General features: G+C 45.7%; 1 protein-coding gene across 1 annotated transcript; it reads right to left on the bottom strand.

The window, feature by feature from the left end:
* Nucleotides 1-251: 251 nt before the first annotated feature.
* Nucleotides 252-20,408, bottom strand: RSAD1 (radical S-adenosyl methionine domain containing 1). Its single transcript, XM_040330728.1, has 9 exons — nt 20,205-20,408; nt 17,113-17,246; nt 15,258-15,462; nt 10,139-10,504; nt 8,489-8,552; nt 6,255-6,402; nt 5,003-5,057; nt 1,736-1,839; nt 252-431 (listed from the first exon to the last, which is right to left on the bottom strand). The coding sequence occupies exons 1-9, from the start codon at nt 20,319-20,321 to the stop codon at nt 311-313; spliced, it is 1,314 nt and encodes a 437-aa protein (XP_040186662.1). The 5' UTR covers nt 20,322-20,408; the 3' UTR covers nt 252-310.
* Between the last annotated feature and the right edge of the window lie 256 nt (nt 20,409-20,664).

Genomic DNA, 20,664 nt, shown 5'->3' on the forward strand with positions numbered 1-20,664 from the left:
TTTGCGATCCCCCTTTTAACGCCGTTTAGAAGAATTTGCCGCCATTATTAGCAAAACATTCGAAGCCACTTACAGCCAGTTTTCTAAAGAGGGTCACACGTCATCTACACAGGTATCAGCTCTCACTCCCACTTGTTGTCCAATTGAAGTAACAGTGTAAGTTTCTTTAATGAACTTTCCAAAACTTTAGAAAAAAAAAAGATATTTATTAAAGCATGACTTTATAGCAATATAATACAATTTAAAATAAAATTAAAAACTTTTCCAAAAAAAAAAAAAAAGGACAGCTGCGACTTCGGCCCAGGTACATCTAGGGTGGCTGCTGGAGGTTCATTTTGATTTGTTGACTCCAGGAATCTTCAAGTTGGGATAAAAGTGGCAGCAGAAGACCATCAAGGACAGCCAGACCCTTCCAGGAGCAGCGCAGACCGCTGAAAGTTCAATGAGATGTCAGTCACCACACACTACCAATACATACTAACGGTGACCGTATTGAGTAAACTTATAGGGCCAGATTCTCGTACGATCGCGTAACTTTGCGCGGGCGTAACGTATCTGATTTACGTTGCGCCTCCAGACGGGCAAGTGCTGTATTCTCAAAGCACTTGCTCCGTAAGTTGCGGCGGCGTAGTGTAAATCGGCCGGCGTAAGCCTGCCTAATTCAAATTTGGATCAGGGGGGCGTGTTTTATGTAAATCTTCTGTGACCCGACGTTATTGACGTTTTTCCCGAATGGCGCAATGCGCCGTCCGTGGAATTTCCCAGTGTGCATTGCTCCAAAGTACGCCGCAAGGACGTCATTGGTTTCGACGTGAACGTAAATGACGTCCAGCCCCATTCACGGACGACTTATGCAAACAACGTAACTTTTTTTAGATTTCGACGCGGGAATGACGGCTATACTTAACATTGTTACGCCGCACTTTTTTGGCAAAAATGTATTCTGCAAAAAAAAAATAAAAAATTATTATATATAATAATTTTTTTTAGTTTTTTTTAGCAGAATACATTTTTGCCCAAATTTAGGAAGAAATTTCATATTTTTTTATTGAATATGTTTAATAGCAGAAAGAAAAAAATAAATACAAATTATGCTTGTGTGTTTATATGTATGTATATATATATATATATATATATATATATATATATATATATATATATATATATATATATATATATATATATATATATATATATATATATTACACATACATGTTTATTTTTCTGCTATAAAACATATCCATTTAAAAAAAATGAAATTTCTTCCTAAATTTTGGCAAAAATGTATTCTGCTAAAGATATATATATATATATATATATATATATATATATATATATATATATATATATATATATATATATATATAAATATTTTTCCTATATTTTCAGTCTTTTCATTTATTTTGCAATTAAAAAAAAAAAAACAGTGGTGATCAAATACCACCAAAAAGAAAGCTCTATTTGTGTGAAAAAAATGATATAAATTTTGTTTGGGTACAGCGTTTCATGACTACGCAGAAATGCCCCCGTCACAAAGGGGGTAACATATTCTGGAGGTCAAATGGCTATCTGCTCTCTCCTCCTCCTGTCAGTCCCTCCTGTAAATTGAACCTGTTACTTTATGATTGGAAAGGAAAGGATCAGCAGAAGACTGATGAGCTTAGCTCTCTCCTCTCTCCTCCTGTCAACAACAAAATGACTCAACACATAAGGCAGCACAGGAGACCTTCCTTACTTGTGATCTAACACCAGCAGCCCGTCCTTCTGCAGCTCTCTTAGATCCTGGGATGTACCAAACAAGTCCTGTAAGCTGAGTGCAGAGCCGAGTGTTTTCCAGCGCTGTGCAGAAAGAACAAGTGGGGGGTTACATCTCGGCTCAAGACAATTCAGATATTTCCATGCATGAAGGTCAAAGTTCATATAAACCCCAACAACGCACTTCTCTTGTTTTCTCCCTGCCAGTATACTAGTCAGTGGAAAACTTCCTGTGCTGCACTCCTATCAGTTACATTGTTCCCATTTCTCTCTTGTTGGACTACAAAACATCTCCTCCCTATGGTATGAAGATGTGATGTGAAAAGGGAAAGGTGTTCTGTAGTCCAGTCCTTGGGAGACAACAGTGCTCCTCCAAAGATACAGTACAAAGAGTAAATGTAGTCACCCGAAAACAGGAAGGGCTAGATTCACAAAGACTTACGACGGGCGTATCAGTAGATACGACAGCGTGGATTCGGACTTACGACGGCGTATCTTTAAGCGTATGCTCAAATTGAGATACGCTTAAATGTTGCTAAGATACGACCGGCGTAAGTCTCCTACGCCGTCGTATCTCAGTTGCATATTTACGCTGGCCGCTAGGTGGCACTTCCATTGATTTCCACGTATAATATGCCGATTCAGAAACGTACGTGCGCCCAGCGGATTTTTTTGCATCGTTTACGTAAGGCTTTTTCCGGCGTAAAGTTACCCCGCTATATGAAGCGTAGCCAATGTTAAGTATGGACGTCGGGACAGTGTCGAATTTTCCGTTGTTTGGGTAAGTCGTACGCGAATAGGACTGTGCGCAAGTGTTACGTTCACGTCGAAAGCATTGACTATTTGCGACGTGATTTCGAGCATGCGCACTGGGATACGTTCACGGACGGCGCATGCGCCGTTCGTTAGGAACGTCAATTACGTGGGGTCAAGGCTCATTTTAATACAACACGCCCACTGCCTGGACAATTTGAATTAGGCGGGCTTACGCCGGCCCATTTACACTACGCCGCCGTAACTTAGAACGCAAGTTCTTTCTGAATACAGGACCTGCCGCTCTAAGTTACGGCGGCGTAGTGTATCTGAGATGCGCTACGCCCGCCTAAAGATAGGCAGATCTTTCTGAATCTAGCCCGAAATGTATATCTGACAGGATCACCATGTGAGAATATAGGAAAGAAAGCAAGAAAAGATAACTAATGCAGCCATCACACCTAAGGACTGATCAGCTTCAGAATACATACATATTTGCTTTAAATTAGTGGTCTCCATACTGTGGCCCTTTACTTGCTTTTATCCGGTCTTTAGGGCACTATTCTATTTACTGACACCACTTAAGGGCACAATTCCTCCCAATGACGATGGGGCCCAATGCCACCAATGATGGGGCACAATTCCTCCCAAGGACACCAACAATGGGGCACAGTACCTCCCAATGACACACAAAAAATGTGGCACAATGGCACCAATGATGGGGCACAATTCCTCTCAATGACACCAGTGAGGGGTCACAATTCCTCCCAATGACACCAAGGATGGGGGATTGTTTACTTCTACTGGCCACAGTCTGCCCCCCCCCCCCCCCCTAAAGTCTGCAGGACAGTAAACTGGCCCTTTGGAAAGTTTGGAGACCCCTTGCTTTAAATCATCAGCCTACTTACCATATCACTCACAGGCTACATTCACACTCTGTGCGTTTCAGGAATGCACGCAAAATTATGCGCTTTCCCAACACACTGTCAGGGCTAGGCTCTCAGCCCTTCCTTCTCTGTGCTCAGGTTGCTCAGCTGACGGTTACTTGCCAATACTCATCGTTCCACAGTGGTGTCTCACCTGTTGATCATCTGCCCGTCAGTCAAGCCCACAGCCAGCCCCTCCTGGGTTCTGCCTGGTTCATTTCATCAATTGCCTTCGCCTTGATCAACATATCTAGAGACTGTCTGCTGTGTTCCTGTTGAAGACTTGCCTGGCTGATGTCCCTTCTAGTTCCTGATCCTGTCTGCTGCCTCTGACTACGCTGATCTCTGGCTTCCTGATTTCCTGGCTTGTTCTGACTACCCGATTTGGCTACCAAACCCTGGCTATGTTTTGACTACGTTTACCAGTTGTACCATTTTATTAAAAGGTGTGATTTTTTTTTGATGGTTCCTGACACATAGAGAAATGTGCTGCCCTTTAGAAGACAAGCAGTGAAACCATTTATTTTTAAAGTGGAGTTCCACCCATAAATATAACATTACATCAGTAGTTTTAAAAAAATTTAGATGCCTTCAAAGTGTTGTTGCTAGGCAGAATAGTTAATCTTCCCTCTTCCTGCACCTAGGTGCTAAAGCTTCCTAACCTACACCGCGCAGACTCCTGGGAATGTAGTGGGTGTAACTTTCCAGGAGTCTGTGCACTCCCCAGTCTCGAAGAATCATGTGACTTGGACAGTACAGGTGCTGAAACCCGATCTGAAACCTATTACACTGCTTGTGCAGCACTGAGCATGTGCGAGATCTGCAAAGCTGAAATCCAGGAAGTCATACAGTCTGGCTTCATGATGCCCACACTTAAGATGGCCCCAGTCAATTTCTATTTTATAAAGTGTCTAAATGCTGTAACAACCTAACAAAACGGACCTTAGTTTACAGACTAACTTTACTAGAATACATTAAGCTTGTGTATTACAGGGGTATTTATATTTAAAAAGTGAAATTGTGGCCGGAACTCCGCTTTGATGGAACTCTCAATTCTTAATGGCGCCCTCACGCATCTGCTAATGTGCGCACCAAAATGTCTGGTGCCAGCACCATGTGTTCTTTTGGGGGAATTTCTTGTTAGCAGGGCCGCCTATTAAAATGAATGGTCTACCCTACATGTGATGTGCAGGAACGTGCTCGTGGGCCGCTGCACCTGCATGGTGTGAATGGAACCTTATATGGCAAGTTGTCCCGGTGGTAGCCTCTGCCAAAGTCCTTCTCACAAGGCCATGAGGACTCGTTTTTATATGGGGTACGTTGAGCTGCGTTGATCAATGCCAAGGACACCGAGAAAACAATTGTTCTCTATGTGCCTGCGTCACACTATTCAAGTGTGCTGGCGTGCATTGCATAAAAATGGTGGCGTGCGTTGCATAAAAATGGTGGCGTGCGTTGCATAAAATGCGTTATAACAGTCTCCCACACAATCCAAAAACAACCTTATTTCATATGCTACAAAATAGATCAAGTGCTATATAAATGTCCCCTATGTATAAAACACTCACCTCATGGGAAATCCCAGTGTCCATTCTTAAACCCAGTATTAACATTTCTGATAACCTAAAAAGTAAATCAAAGAAAAAAGAAAAAAAAAAAAATTGTGTTAATGAAAGACAAAATGTAGCAAGTTTTTGTAAGGATTTGTGCAGTCTATGAATTACCGTAAATACTCGAGTATAAGCCGAGGTAAGTATGACATGTTTGTTATTTAAAATAAAATAAAAACTTGAACCTTTAATATCACTTTAACCACTTAAGGACCCCTTCACGCCGATATACGTCGGCAGAATGGCACGGCTGGGCACATCAACGTACCTGTACGTTGCACTTTAAGCCCAGCCGTGGGGTCGTACACGCGACCCGGTCCGAAGACTCGTGGACCCAATCGCCGCTGAAGTCCCGCGATCGGTCCCCGGTGCTGAAGAACGGGGAGAGCTGTGTGTAAACACGGCTTCCCCGTTCTTCACTGTGGCGCCGTCATTGATCATGTGTGTTTCTTTTATAGGAAAACACAATCAATGACGTCACACCTACAGCCACACCCCCCTACAGTTAGAAACACAAATGAGGTCACACTTAACCCCTTCAGCGCCCCCTTGTGGTTAACTCCCAAACTGCAATTGTAATTTTCACAGTAAACAATGCATTTTTAGCTGTGAAAATGACAATGGTCCCAAAAATGTGTAAAAATTGCCCGAAGTGTCCGCCATAATGTCGCAGTCACGAAAAAAAAAATCTCTGATCGCCACCATTAGTAGTAAAAAATAACTAATTATTAAAAATGCAATAAAACTATCCCCTATTTTGTAAACGCTATAAATTTTGCGCAAACCAATCGATAAACGCTTATTGCGTTTTTTTTTAACCAAAAATAGGTAGAAGAATACGTATCGGCCTAAACTGAGGAAAATAAAAAAAATATATATATTTTTGGGGGATATTTATTACAGCAAAAAGTAAAAAATATAGAATTTTTTTCAAAATTGTCGCTCTATTTTTGTTTATAGCGCAAAAAATAAAAACCGCAGAGGTGATCAAATACCACCAAAAGAAAGCTCTATTTGTGGGGAAAAAAGGACGCCGATTTTCTTTGGGAGCCACGTCGCACGACCGCGCAATTGTCTGTTAAAGTGACGCAGTGCCGAATCGCAAAAACTGGTCAGCTCCTTTAGCTGCCTAAAGGTCCGGGTCTTAAGTGGTTAAGTTTTACCTAATTAGTAATTTTACAAATCACTTGATGAAAAGGAGAATACTAACATATCAAAGTCACTTTGTTCAGTCGCTTTCCGAGTGCCATGTCCGTTAGACATCACCTCCTTCATCCAAGGTTCTGGTTCCAAGGTCTGTATACGCGCTTCCCTCCTTTTTCTCCCGCTGGCCCGAGGTACAAACCGCCCATGGGCACCTATGAACGTTAGGAGAAAAATATGGAGCCTTCATTGCAACACTACCATCACCAGATATTGCACTCTCCAGTTTTAGTAAATCAACCACCCCAGGGATTCCATATGATAGGTCTTGTTTGAGCATTAAGAACTATTTCAGTGGGCCAAACCAAATGGATTGAATTTTCATAGCAGCGCATTCTGGGCAATTCATAAAGAGTGATGTAGACACTGACAATGCGATGCTACTGTGAAAATTTAGGAAAAAAATGACAAAGGATTTGTTAATGTGACATTCCAGACTATCGTTTCTGAGTGGAGAAAGCCGTGTTATTGTTTTTCTCCGCATTTTGTAATCCCAGTTTGGGGCCTGGAGCTTGAAGGTTCCAAAAGTGTCTTGGTGAGATGGAATTTTCAATCCTGTGTCTGGATTTTACTGGGTGACTGCAGCTTGTCTTGGTACATAGGTGTGCAGGGTCATTCTATACTCAAGCCTGAAGATAGCTCAGAGCTCCCAGTTTGAAGACAGCTCTGATATTGGAGGCAAGAGGTCTCACCGAGGGGTCAGAGGAGACCCAACCAAGAGTCAAGAGACAGAAAGACTCAACCAGGGGTCAGAGGAGCCCCAGCCATGAGACAGGTGGTCTCACCCTAGGATCAGAGGAGCCCCAGCCAGGAGTCAAGAGACAGAAGGCCTCACCTAGGGGGTCAAAGGAGACACAGCCAGGGGTCAAGAGATATAAGGTCTCAAGCAAGGGTCAGAGGGTCTCATGCAAGGGTCAGAGGAGCATTAGCCAGGACTCAAGAGATAGAAGGTTTCAACCAGGAGTCAGAGGAGCCCCAGCCAGGAGACAGGAGATCTCACCCAGGCATCAGAGGAGCCCCAGCCAGGAGACAGGTGGTCTCACCCTAGGATCAGAGGAGTCCCAGCCAGGAGACAGGAGATCTCACCCAGGCATCAGAGGAATCCCAGCCAGGAGTCAAGAGACAGAAAGACTCAACCAGGGGTCAGAGGAGCCCCAGCCAGGAGACAGGTGGTCTCATCCAAGGGTCAGAGGAGCCCCAGCCAGGAGTCAAGAGACAGAAGGCCTCACCTAGGGGGTCAAAGGAGACACAGCCAGGGGTCAAGAGATATAAGGTCTCAAGCAAGGGTCAGAGGAGCCTCAGCCAGGACTCAAGAGATAGAAGGTCTCAAGCAGGGGTCAGAGGAGCCTCAGCCAAGAGACAGAAAGTCTCACCCAGGCATCAGAGGAGCCCCAGCCAGGAGACAGGTGGTCTCACCCTAGGGTCAGAGGAGTCCCAGCCAGGAGTCAAGAGACAGAAGGTCTCACGCAGGGGGTCAAAGGAAACCCAGCCAAGAGTCAAGAGACAGAAAGTCTCACCCAGGTGTTATAAGAGCCTCAGCAAGGAGACAGGAGTTCTCGTCCCAAGAGTCAGGTGGTCTCCTATCGGGGTGTAAGGAGAACCCCTATCCAGGGGCCAGGATTGGGTCATGTAGGGTGCTGTGGCTAAAGAGAAAGTAAGCTAAGTCAACCAGGAGTGCTGGGCAACACAGTCAGAAGTACCGGTAAGAAAAGCAATGGTGCTGCTAACAAGGGAGCCAGGTGGCTTGGCATGTTCAGTTGACTATTCATGTGGAAGAACCCCTACTTGAGCAACTTATGTTTATGTGAACTTTCCATTTTGTTGAATAAAAGTGGCCTGCCATGTGTTTGGACTGGTGCAATGTTATTATGCAAAATATGGCCATTAAGTAAAGAACAAGGATGTGGAATTCTCTTCCACAGGCGGTGGTCTCAGCGGGGGGCATCGGTGGTTTCAAGAAACTATTAGATAAGCACCTGAACAACCACAACATACAGGGATATACAATGTAATACTGACATATAATCACACACATAGGTTGGACTTGATGGACTCTTTTACATCCTATCCAAAACCCCAAAAACACCAGCCTCACCTAAAGAGAACCAGTCACGATTGGGCCTATGCTAAAGAAATCATATATGTGCAGGCTTATTTATGGGAGATTTATTCAGATCCCCTTTCTTGACTAATCAGCCACCCTTAATTAGACCCCATTGTGTATAAGCAACTTAAGCTCACCTGGTCCTACTCCAATATACTGTTTTCCCAACCAGTATGACATATTATGCGTGCTGACGGCACCCTGCAAATGAAAATAGACAATATCATTCATAGGAAACATTCAAGAACTAAATCACTTATATTTTAATATACAAATCACTAACTCCAAATAACTAATTCCAAATATTCTGGCCAACCCTCTGGACCCCACTGGGTATAGCGACTGTGAATACCCTATGCTGCCAGTGTAGCAGTCCATACACTGCAATACACAGCCATGGAGTGAGTGTCCATTATAATTCTTTCAGTGTCAACTAATGAGAGAAGCATCTGAGGCTTCTCCTTCCGGTAAAGTGTCGCAAAAGAAAGAAAAGCTTTTTATTGGTCAGTGAGGTCACTGAATCACGCTGACCAATGAGCACTCGCCATTGTGATTGCAGTGATCAGTGTTAGGACCAGTGCCGATCCTGACCTCCCTGGGGCCCTAAGCAAAGTGACATGTCACATTAAAGTTGAGAAGCTGGGGGAGGGGGTGTTCTGCTGTCGGAAATGACATCTTACATTAAGCCTAGGTTCACACTGCTGCGAATTCAAAATCGCGGTAAAATGCGCGATTTTACCGCGATTTTGCGGCTGCGATTTTGCCGCGATTTTGGCCTCAATTTAATGTAAATCGCGGCCTGAAATCGCAAAAAGTAGTACAGGAACTACTTTTTGAAATCGCAGATGCGGCGTCGCACTGATTAGGACAGTGTCATTGCCGACAATTGCCGCCGATTTGAGATGCGATTTGACATGTCAAATCGCATCTCAAATCGTTCCAAATCGTACCCAGTGTGAACCAGGGCTGAAGTGAGAAGCCGGGGGTGCTGACTTCTTACCTCTTCTCCCATGCAGCCAGCGAGTTGAAAAGCGGGGTGAGGGGCCAAAGATGACTTCTCACCAGGCGGGGCCTCTAGTAATTTGAGGGGCCCTCCGCAGCTTTGTGGGGCCCCAAGCGGCTTCTATAGTGAGCCTATAGGGCGGATCGGCCCTGGTTAGGACCAATACACCGGCAGCACTGGACATCAGACATCTCAAGTCTCCCACGAGGTGCGCGAGTCTCCCGCATTTCTGCGGCGGCTCTCTCACACCCGCAAGCGCCTCGCGATCTCCCGGGAATGATCGGTGCGGCGGGGAACAGCTGTGAACACCGATCTCCCACGGTCTGAACACGGACCGAGCAGGGCTTCTGTCCGGACCGTCAGTGTGTTGCCGCATTTCAGCAGTAATTTAACTGGGACAGCGAGTTGGGGCGTGATGTCACCTGCGCCCCCCGCCCCTATGCTACTCGCGGCTCCCCTCTCGCTCCTTGCGAGGTATACCTCGCAGCTTCTGCACCCTGCAGCTTGCCACATGTGCCTGCCCTAAAGGTATGTGGGGCACATTATTTATTAAGAGGATCACTGGTGGCCATATTTTGCAAGGGGCACACTGATGGGCACATTTTGTTGTTCCCAGAGTATGTCCCTTAACATAAACTGTACCCATCGGAGTGCCCGCTTACATCAGTCGTGCCTAATAAAAAACTGACAATCTTTAGCCCTGAAATGTGCATACAAAGAATAAACCAGGTCAGGCAAGGAAAGGGTCAAAAATAGAAGTTACTATAAAATAAAGGGTACTCACGTTCCTGGCAAAATTTGACACCTCATAGTGCCGGAATCCTGCCCGCTGCAGAATCCGCCTGGCGTCTTCATACATCTGGGCACTCAGTTCTTGATCGGGAAACGCGAGTTGGCCCTTCTCCTTTAGTCTGAACAGCGCGGTGCCCCTTTCCAAGGTCAGCTGGTACAAAGACACATGGTCATCACACTGGTCCAAAAGCCTCTCTAAGGTGCTGTGCCACGCTGCCAGGCTTTGACCTGGAAGTCCAAACATCACATCAACCGAGGTCCGACCTGGAAAAAGTTTACGGGCCTCCTTTAAGGTCTCCAGGGCTTCTGAAGCTGTGTGTGTCCTACCAAGGATCTGCAGGTCACCGTCATCCAGAGACTGGGAGAAGGAAAGAGATAATACACAGAGGATGGCATAAAAATGAATGGTATCCACTATGTGAAACTCTATTTATTATGCAACCCTCTATGCTAGACAAGAGATCCTCCCAAAGTGGAAGCTTCCCACCCCACTTGGCAAGCTACAATTAATAGGCCCCTATCTCTGTATAAACTTGCCTACTCAAGTTGGAACGGTCTTCAAAAATCCAACAAGATCTAGGCAAGCTGGGTAGATGTACAGGGCTATTGGTATAGTTCTTACCCTGCATACCCCACCTTCATATACACAGATCAGCCATAACATTATGACCACCCGCCTAATATTGAGTATTGCCCCCTTTTGCTATAACAGCCCTGACCCATTGAGGCATGGACACCAAAGTAACATTAACAGGATTTGCAGGACCCAAGGTTTCCCAGCAGAACATTGCCCAAAGCGTCACACTGCCTCTGCCAACTTACCTTCTTATACCGCATCCTGGTGCCAACTCTTCCCCAGGTAAGTGATGCACACACACCCGGGCATCCACATGATGTAAAATAGATCCCCACCCCCACATGGAAGACGGGAAGGCAGCGATCGGACAGTGAGCCGTGATAGGAGTTAGTGCGGGCTTTACAGGACAGGGAAGCCTGCAGCACTGCGGGGGGCGGCACAGTGACAGGCGGGGCACACCGGGTGGGGGGGGGGGGGATCAGAAGCAGGTAGAACAAAGAGGGGGAATCGGTGTCAGGGAAAGCAATTACAGAAACGATACCCTATGTCTCCCCCTGCAGCAGCTGAAAGCTGGCAGAAGGGGAGAAACTGGCTTTCAGCTGCTGCAGAGAGACGCACAGGGCATCCTTCTGTAACTGCCCCTCCACCCGACTGCTCCGATTTCCCCTGCTGTTCAGGCCCCCCCGTGTGCCCAGGCTTCCTACAGGAGGACTGGCGTTCCTCCCCTTATCAGCTGCCCCTGGCCCCCACAATTGCACTAGCACCCCGCGCCGGACGGGTTGGATGGGAGGGCGGCCATCCAAATCCTTACCTTAGGAGGTGGTGCTGGATTCGGGGTAGGGCTCCTGGAATCTGCCCTTCCGCCCCACCATCTTCTGCAGCTTGCTGGGGGGGGGAAGAGCTGGGCCGTTGCTTCTCCTGCCGGCCGAACAGGAAGTGGGTCCCAAGACTCCAGGAGGAGAAGTAGGAAGACATTAGCAAATATTACATTCGCTAATGTCACACAACTGGGTGGGCTCAGTGCTCTGCGCCCCGAGCCCACCCTTTTTTGAAGCCAACTAATCATGTGCTTAAAGCGGAGTTCCGGCCACAATTTCACTTTTTAAATATAAATACCCCTGTAATACACAAGCTTAATGTATTCTAGTAAAGTTAGTCTGTAAACTAAGGTCCGTTTTGTTAGGTTGTTACAGCATTTAGACACTTTATAAAATAGAAATTGACTGGGGCCATCTTAAGTGTGGGCATCATGAAGCCAGACTGTATGACTTCCTGGATTTCAGCCTTGCAGATCTCGCACATGCTCAGTGCTGCACAAGCAGTGCAATAGTTTTCAGATCAGGTTTCAGCACCTGTACTGTCCAAGTCACATGATTCTTCGAGACTGGGGAGTGCACAGACTCCTGGAAAGTTACACCCACTACATTCCCAGGAGTCTGTGCGGTGTAGGTTAGGAAGCTTAAGCACCTAGGTGCAGGAAGTGGGAAGATTAACTATTCTGCCTAGCAACAACACTTTGAAGGCATCTAAAAAAAAAAAAAAATTCTTAAAGGACTAATGATTTTTTTTTTAAACTACTGATGTAATGTTATATTTATGGGTGGAACTCCACTTTAAAAACAAAAACAAAAAAACACTGAAATATATGCGTCTGCCGCCCTGCATGTAGATTAGGGGGGGTGCCCCTGCTCCCCTAATGGAGTGGCCGCCACTGCTGCACAGCGCCTGACCACTTATTACTAGTGACAATAACCATGTAAGGGGCCATTTTCCTTCCAATGCTATTTAAATCCAAATACTCTTGCGTGGATAGATTTCACAGGCCGTGTGTGGTTTTTCTGTATTAAGCGTTCTGCAAATTTCTTCATACCCATTACTATTACTTTGCAGGATCCATCAAGGATGTGGTTACAGTTGTGCAATATGATAGAAGACATTTGCATTGTGACATTTAATGATTCATTTTACCCCATTCATGAAAAGGGTCAAATAAAATCCTATCGCCTGAAAAAAGTTTTGCAACTTTGGCATGTTAGTAAAACCGTACTTTGTATCATCCCAACTACTAAGTGCAGGGATGCTGGTAAAGATCACGGCCCCCGTACAGCCTACCTTGCAGCCCCCCCAATTATATCAAGACCCTAATTTCCCCAAAAAATACACTAAAATCATCATTAGCGGACACAAGCATAACAGAGAACCTGTGTAAATTAGTAATTGTTTTAAAACATTATATTATATTATATACATTATATTACAATATTTTTACAATTATTTTACAATTTTTTTTTTAAATTATTAAATTATTACAATGTTTAATTATTTTTTTACAATTTGGTATTTACAGGACAGGAAAGCCTGCAGCGCTGTGGGGGGGAACAGTGACAGGGGGGGGGGGAATCAGAAGCAGGCAGAACAAAGAGGGGATGGATCGGTGTAAGGCTGCTTTCACACTGAGGCCTGCAGCCGCGGTGACGGTATAGCCGCGCTATTTGTAGCGCGGCTATACCGTCGTATTTACCGCGATATTCGGGCGCTAGCGGTGAGGTTTTTACCGCGGTATTACCCCGCTTTCCCATTGATTTCAATGGGAAGGCGCGGTATAGGAGCGGTGAACACACCGCTCCTATACCGCGGTAAAGATGCGGCTAGCAGGACTTTTGGTGCGCAACTGCTAGCGCACCGCTTCAATGTGAAAGCCTTCGGGCTTTCACATTGAACACTACAGGGCATGATTTTTCATGCGGTATAGCAGCGCTATTTTTAGCGCTGTACCGCATGAAAAACGCCCCAGTGTGCAAGGGGCCTAAGGCAAAGCAATTACAGGAACTATGCCCTGTGTCTCTCCCTGCAGCAGCTGAAAGCCGGCAATAGGGGAGAAACTGGCTTTCAGCTGCTGCAGAGAGACGCACAGGGCATCCTTCTGTAACCGCCCCCTCCCCCCGATTGCACCGATTCCCTCTGCTGTTCGGGGCCCCCCCGTGTGCCCAGGCTTCCTACAGGAGGAATGGTGTTCCCCCCCTTATCAGCGGCCCTGACTAAGTGTATCCAGCTGAATTATATCTCGTTGTCTTTTGGTGGTAAATAGTAATGGTTATCTCCTGATATCTCCTGATTTCTCACCAAAAGAAAACGGTTATAAAATGGTAAAAAGAATAAAAAAATTCAGCTGTATATTTCTTGCTAATACTATGACCTACCATCAAAGAACAACCCTAAATAAATTCTCCTGCTTCTGATGATCGCAGTCATACCCCATATGTCTAGGTTTTTGTTGTTTGTACCTGTAGCAGGGCTCAGAAATTGCGAGCCTTTTGCTTTTTTCATCCTACCTAAAACATACTGGCCCAGATTCTCAAAGGACTTACGACGGCGCAGCGCCATGTACGCCGTCGTAAGTCCTAATCTGGCCCGTCGTATCTATGCGACTAATTCTTAGAATCAGTTACGCATAGATATCCATTAGATCCGACAGGCGTAAGTCTCTTACGCCGTCGGATCTAAACTGCAATTTTTTTTTGCCCGCTAGGTGGCGCTTCCGTCGATTTCCGCATCGAGTATGCAAATTAGCTAGCTAGATACGCAAATTTCCCGAACGTACGCGCGGCCGACGCAGTAAAGTTACGACGTTTACGTTAGGCTTTTCCCGGCGTATAGTTGCCCCTGCTATATGAGGCGCAGCCAATGTTAAGTATGGCCGTCGTTCCCGCGTCGAAATTTAAAAAAGTTACGTCGTTTGCGTAACTCGCCTGTGAATCGGGCTGGATGTAATTTACGTCCACGTCAAAACCAATACGTCCTTGCGGCGTATTAGGAGCAATGCACACTGGGAGATTTCAACGGACGGCGCATGCGCCGTTCGTGAAAAACGTCAATCACGTCGGGTCACAGTAGTTTTGCATAAAACACGCCCCCCCCCCTTCCACATTTGAATAAGGCGGGCTTACGCCGGCCGATTTACGCTACGCCGCCGCAACTTACGGAGCAAGTGCTTTGAGACTACAGCACTTGCCCGTGTAAGTTGCGGCGGCGTAACGTAAATCGGATACGTTACGTCGCCGCAAGAGATACGCCGCTGTACGAGAATCTGGGCCACTGATGCTAATTTTAACCACTTGATGACCCGTGACGTACCCGTACGTAGCAGGACTTTCAGTGGTTATACCGGGATAGTGCCTGCAGCTACAAAAATCATTCCTGTACTTGTGTTTTTCAGCCGACGATGCTCTGTTTTGTAAAAGCAATCCCAGCAGCTAGATAGTCGCTGGATTGCTTTTACAAGCAACGGAAGGGGTCCCCCCCCTGTTTGCCACCTTCCCAGGCTCTCCCATCCCATTGGAGAGTGCAGGACTGCAGTTGGTGGTTCTGCTGGCTGATCATAGAGCTGTTCGGGGATCGGAGCGGCCCCCGTTCTCTCTTTGGTCTAAAAAACCGGAAGCGATGGGTATTTTGCCACATTCGGTTTTGCCAGATGTAAACAAGTCATTACCGGCAGAGCAGAGATCTGGGGTGTAATACAAATTGTGGCCAGTACCTGTAATCCAACGGACAGGCGGGTGACCCCGGCATCCCTGAACTGCTGCAGCTTGCTTCTCCTTGATGAGGTGGGGTTGGCTTCCAAAGTGATTTCAGCATTGTGCGGCAAATAGGCATGTTTGGATATCACCTCCAGTATGGCAGCGATGGTGTGGGGGCTGGCAAGGCTTGGAGTGCCGCCACCAAAAAAGACTGAGGGAACCCTGCAATAAATAAAATGCATATTATAAATTCATAATAATAATAATATAAATATACATTTATAATAATAATAATATAAATATAATTATATTTATTTATATTATAATACACTTATAACTATATTGTTATATTATATTTTTATTATCATTATAAAATGTATATATATATATATATATATATATATATATATATATATATATATATACACACACACACACACACACACACACACACACACACATATATATATATATATATATATACACACACACACACACACACACACACATAGAGGTAGATCCACTTACAGCCGGGCGTATCGTATCTAAGATACACTACGTCGCCGTAACTTACCTTTTTTTTTCGAATCCTCAAAGAATTTGCGCCGTAAGTTATGGCGGCGTAGTGTATCTTTGGCGGCGTAATGGCGCGGCATTCAAATCTCTGTGATGGGGGCATATTTTATGTTAATACGTCGTGACCCGACGTAAACAACGTTTTTTTTAAACTGCGCATGCGCCGTCAGTGGGGGTATCCCAGTGCGCATGCTTGAAATTAACCCGAAACAAGCCAATGCTTCCGACGGTGACGTCATTCTACGCAAATCCCTATTCGTGAACAACTTACGCAAACGACGTAACAATTTCAAATTTCTACGCGGGAACGACGGCCATACTTAACATTGAGCACGCCTCATAACACCAGCTTTAACTATACGCCGGAAAAAGCCGAACGCAAACGACGTAAAAATAAAATGCGCCGGCCGGACGTACGTTCGTGGATCGCCGTAACTAGCTAATTTGCATACTCGACGCGGAATTAGACGGAAACGCCACCTAGCGGCCGCCAAAAAATTTCATCTTAGATCCGACGGCGTACTAAGACGTACGCCTGTCGGATCGACCCGAGATGCCGTCGTATCTTGTTTTGAAGATACAAAACAAAGATACGACGCGGGAAATTTAAAATTACGCCGGCGAATCAATAGATACGCCGGCGTAATTCTTTTGTGGATCTGCCCTATATATATATATATGTGTTATTATTATAAATTTATAATAATAATAATATAGAAATAATATAATTATAAATGATTAATAAATAAATAAATAAATATATATATATATATATATATATATATATATATATATATATATATATATATATATATTTGTATTGATATATATTTTTTATTATGTTGGAATTATATTCTTATTATTTTTATTATAAATTTATAATAATAAAAATAATAATAATAATAATAATAATAATATAATTATAATATAGTTATAAATGTATAATAATAACAAAATGATATATATAATATATTTATTATTATAAGTTTATAATAATAATAATATTATAATAAATTATTATTAATAATAACATCTAAATTATAATAATAAATATTAATAAATGAGTAAATAAATAAAAAATAATAATAAAGTCGAATATTTGCTACCTGCAGCCAGGATACAACCAAGCAAAAGTGACTTAAGCTGGCCATAAATGGTTCAATTCAATGGAGACCCACCAGTAAAAAAACACAATGGCTCCACGAAAGGGATCCCCCTATCAACTCTGACTCTGTTGATGGGGGAAATCGATCGATTTACGTGGTCCCTGGGTGGTCCTGGTCACAAAGACCTTACCTGCGCACTTGGCTGAGTCGGATCAAGGTGGAAGCCTCTTGCAGCAGACAGGCCCGGATGGCTCCTTCATTGTCAGACTGGGCAATGTATTTGTTGAAGTTGCAGTAAGTGCAGCGCCTCTCGCAGTACGGCCACTGAAAACACAGCAATGAGGACGTGACTGTACGGAACATATACGTCACACGGACAATAAGCACTTAGAACTCAATGGGCCAGATCCACGAAGCGCGGCGCTTCTTTACGGCCGGCGTAGTGTATCTCAGATACACTACGCCGCCGTAACTTACAGCGTATTTTCCGTATTCTCAAAGAATTTGCGCCGTAAGTTACAGCGGCGTAGTGTATCTGTGTCGGCGTAAGGGCGCGCAATTCAAATGGGTGAGATGGGGGCGTGTTTTATGTTAATACGTCTTGACCCAACGTAAATGACGTTTTTTCTGAACGGCGCATGCGCCGTCCGTGGGGGTATCCCAGTGCGCATGCTCGAAATTAACCCACAACAAGCCAATGCTTACGATGTGAACGTCATTCTACGCAAAGCCCTATTCTCGAAACGACTTACGCAAACGACGTAAAATTTTCAAAATTCGACGCGGGAACGACGGCCATACTAAACATTGAGTACGCCTCACGCAGTTACGCAGTTACGCAGGGGTAACTATACGCCGGAAAAAAGCCTTACGGAAACGATGTAAAAAAATGCGCCGGCCGGACGTACGTTCGTGGATCGGCATATCTAGCTAATTTGCATACTCGACGCGGAAATCGACGGAAACGCCACCTAGCGGCCAGCATAAATATGCACCTTAGATCCGACGGCGTACTAAGACGTACGCCAGTCGGATCTAGCCCAGCTTCAGGCGTATCTTGTTTTGTGGATACAAAACAAAGATACGCCGGAGCAAACTAGCAGTTACGCGGCGTATCAATAGATACGCCAGCGTAACTGCTTTGTGGATCTGGCTCAATGTGTCACTAAACCCTCATCATACAAAACTATCAATGAACGGTGTATTACACGCTGCTCATACGCACCCGCGATCGCTCGTTACAGAGCGGGGACCGGGAGCTGTGGGTGTAAACACACAGCTCCCGGTCCTGTCAGGGAGAGAAATGCTGATCTTCTGTTCATATAATGTATGAACAGCGATCTGTCATTTCCCCTAGTCAGCCCACCCCCCAACAGTTAGAACACACCCAGGGAACATACTTAACCCCTTCCCCGCCCCCTAGTGTTAACCCCTTCCCTGCCAGTGGCATTTTTATAGTAATGCAATGCATTTTTATAGCACTGATTGCTATAAAAATGCCAATGGTCCCAAAAATGTGTCAAAAGTGTCCGAAGTGTCCGCCATAATGTCGCAGTACCGAAAAAAAAAAAACGCTGATCGCCGCCATTACTAGTAAAAAAAAATATTAATAAAAATGCCATAAAAATACCCCCTATTTGGTAAACGCTATAACTTTTGAGCAATAAACGCTTATTGCGATATTTTTTTTACGAAAAATATGTAGAAGAATATGTATCGGCCTAAACTGAGGAAATTTTTTTTTTTTATATATATATTTTTGGGGGATATTTATTATAGCAAAAAACTTTCGTTTGAGAATACGGCACTTGCCTGTCAAAGTTGCGGAGGCGTAACGTAAATAGGATACGTTACGCCCGCACAAAGATGCGCGCTTCTACGTGGGCTGACAGTGATGCAGCTATCACTACTCCTATCAGTCTTATATAAGGATGAGCTCAGGCGTGTTCGCAAACCCCAAGTGCAGAGCCCGCCAGGAAGTTGGCACTGCGCTGCGCTAATCACAGGCAGTGAAACATTTCCCGATGTGCGGTGGCAGAGATCGGGAAATGTCTCACGAATACGCCTGACCTCATCCTTAGTCTTATAGTAGAAGGAACTTGTGTCTCCCGAGTCCCCCCCCCATCCCTACAATGCACACTGCGCCCAGGGCAGCCGCTTCCTTCTGCCCACCCCTTGTCCCAAGCCCTGCACCCATTTAAAGAAGCGAATGCTGCCCATTAGATAGGCAGCACTTGCAAGTGAATGAGGCCACACGACCGTGCTCAACGTGCCAGGCTGTGGTTTGGCATTTTTTTGTATTTAGGGTTAAACTAGCCAGTGAGGGGGGCAACATATCACCTCCCAGCCGCCTGCCAACTGCCCTCTGAAAAGTGATCTACTGTGGATTGTCTTGCAGAAAGGCAGCAAGCAGTGGCGTCGCTTTGTGGGTGCGGCAGAGGCGTTGCTAGGGGGGTGCGGTCCGCACCGGGTGACACCCGCTAGAGGGGCAACACCATCCCGTTTTTTTTTTTTTTTAGCTGACATGCCCAGCCTGCCCTGTGCAATCCCAGCCTGCCCTGTACCACCCCAGCCTGCTCTGTGCCACCCCAGCCTGCCCTGTATCACCCAGCCTGCCCTGTACCACCCCAGCCTGCCCTGTACCACCCCAGCCTGCCCTGTACCCCCCCAAACAGCCCTGTACCACCCCAAACAGCCCTATACCACCCCAGCCTGCCCTGTGCCACCCCAAACTTTCCCATGCCCCCCAACTTACCCTGTGCCACCCTAACTTGCCCTGTACCACCCCAATCTGCCCTATGCCACCATAACTTGCCCTATACCACCCCAACCTGCCCAATGCCACCCTAACTTGCCCTGTACCACCCCAACCTTTCCCATGCCATCCCAACTTCCCCTATGCTACCCTAACTTGCACTATACCACCCCAACCTGCCCTGTACCACCCTAACTTGCCCTATACCACCCCAACCTGCCCTATGCAACCCTAACTTGCCCTATACCACCCTAACATGCCCTATACCACCTTAACCTGTCCTATGCCACCCCACTACACCAACCTGCCACTATACCACTCTACGGGTGACACCATCAAGTAGGAAGTGATATCCAACCATGATGGTGTCACCCCGCATCATTTACAACAGGGTCTGATTTGGGGTGCGCACCGTGACCGCGCCCCCAATGCTGGCAGTACATGAGATCAGTACAGCTGTCTGCTCAGGCTCAGTATATATGATCTGTATACTCTTCATCATTACATAGTGACCCCATAGAACTTACATGGACATAGACAGCAGCCTCCTCCTCTGTCCTGGAGATCTCTGCACTGTGCACCCCCTGTCTGGGGATCACACAACACTTCTCAGCAAATGACAGCAGCCCCCTGGACCGAAGCATGTCCCTGGATCACGTGATCCCTCGTGCAGCTGATGACCTCTGAAGGGTTAACTCAGGCTAGCTACATTGTATCCCCTTCCGGGGATTTTCCATTGAGAGAGGCGAGCTAGCGCCCCCCCTGGTGGGCACTCCGAAGAACGACCTCTATACAGAACCCAAGCAGGTCACTACAGCACTGAGCTGGAGGGACATTGGAGAACCTCAAAGACAAAGGGCTAGATTCAGCAAGAATTTACGCCGGCGTATCTATAGATACGCCGCGTAAATTCAAAGCTGCGCCGGCGTATCTTCTTTCTGTATTCAGAAAGCAAGATACGGCGAAATTAGGCTAAGATCCGACTGG

This window comes from Rana temporaria, chromosome 12 (genome assembly GCF_905171775.1).
Source record: "Rana temporaria chromosome 12, aRanTem1.1, whole genome shotgun sequence".
Classification (NCBI taxonomy): domain Eukaryota; kingdom Metazoa; phylum Chordata; class Amphibia; order Anura; family Ranidae; genus Rana; species Rana temporaria.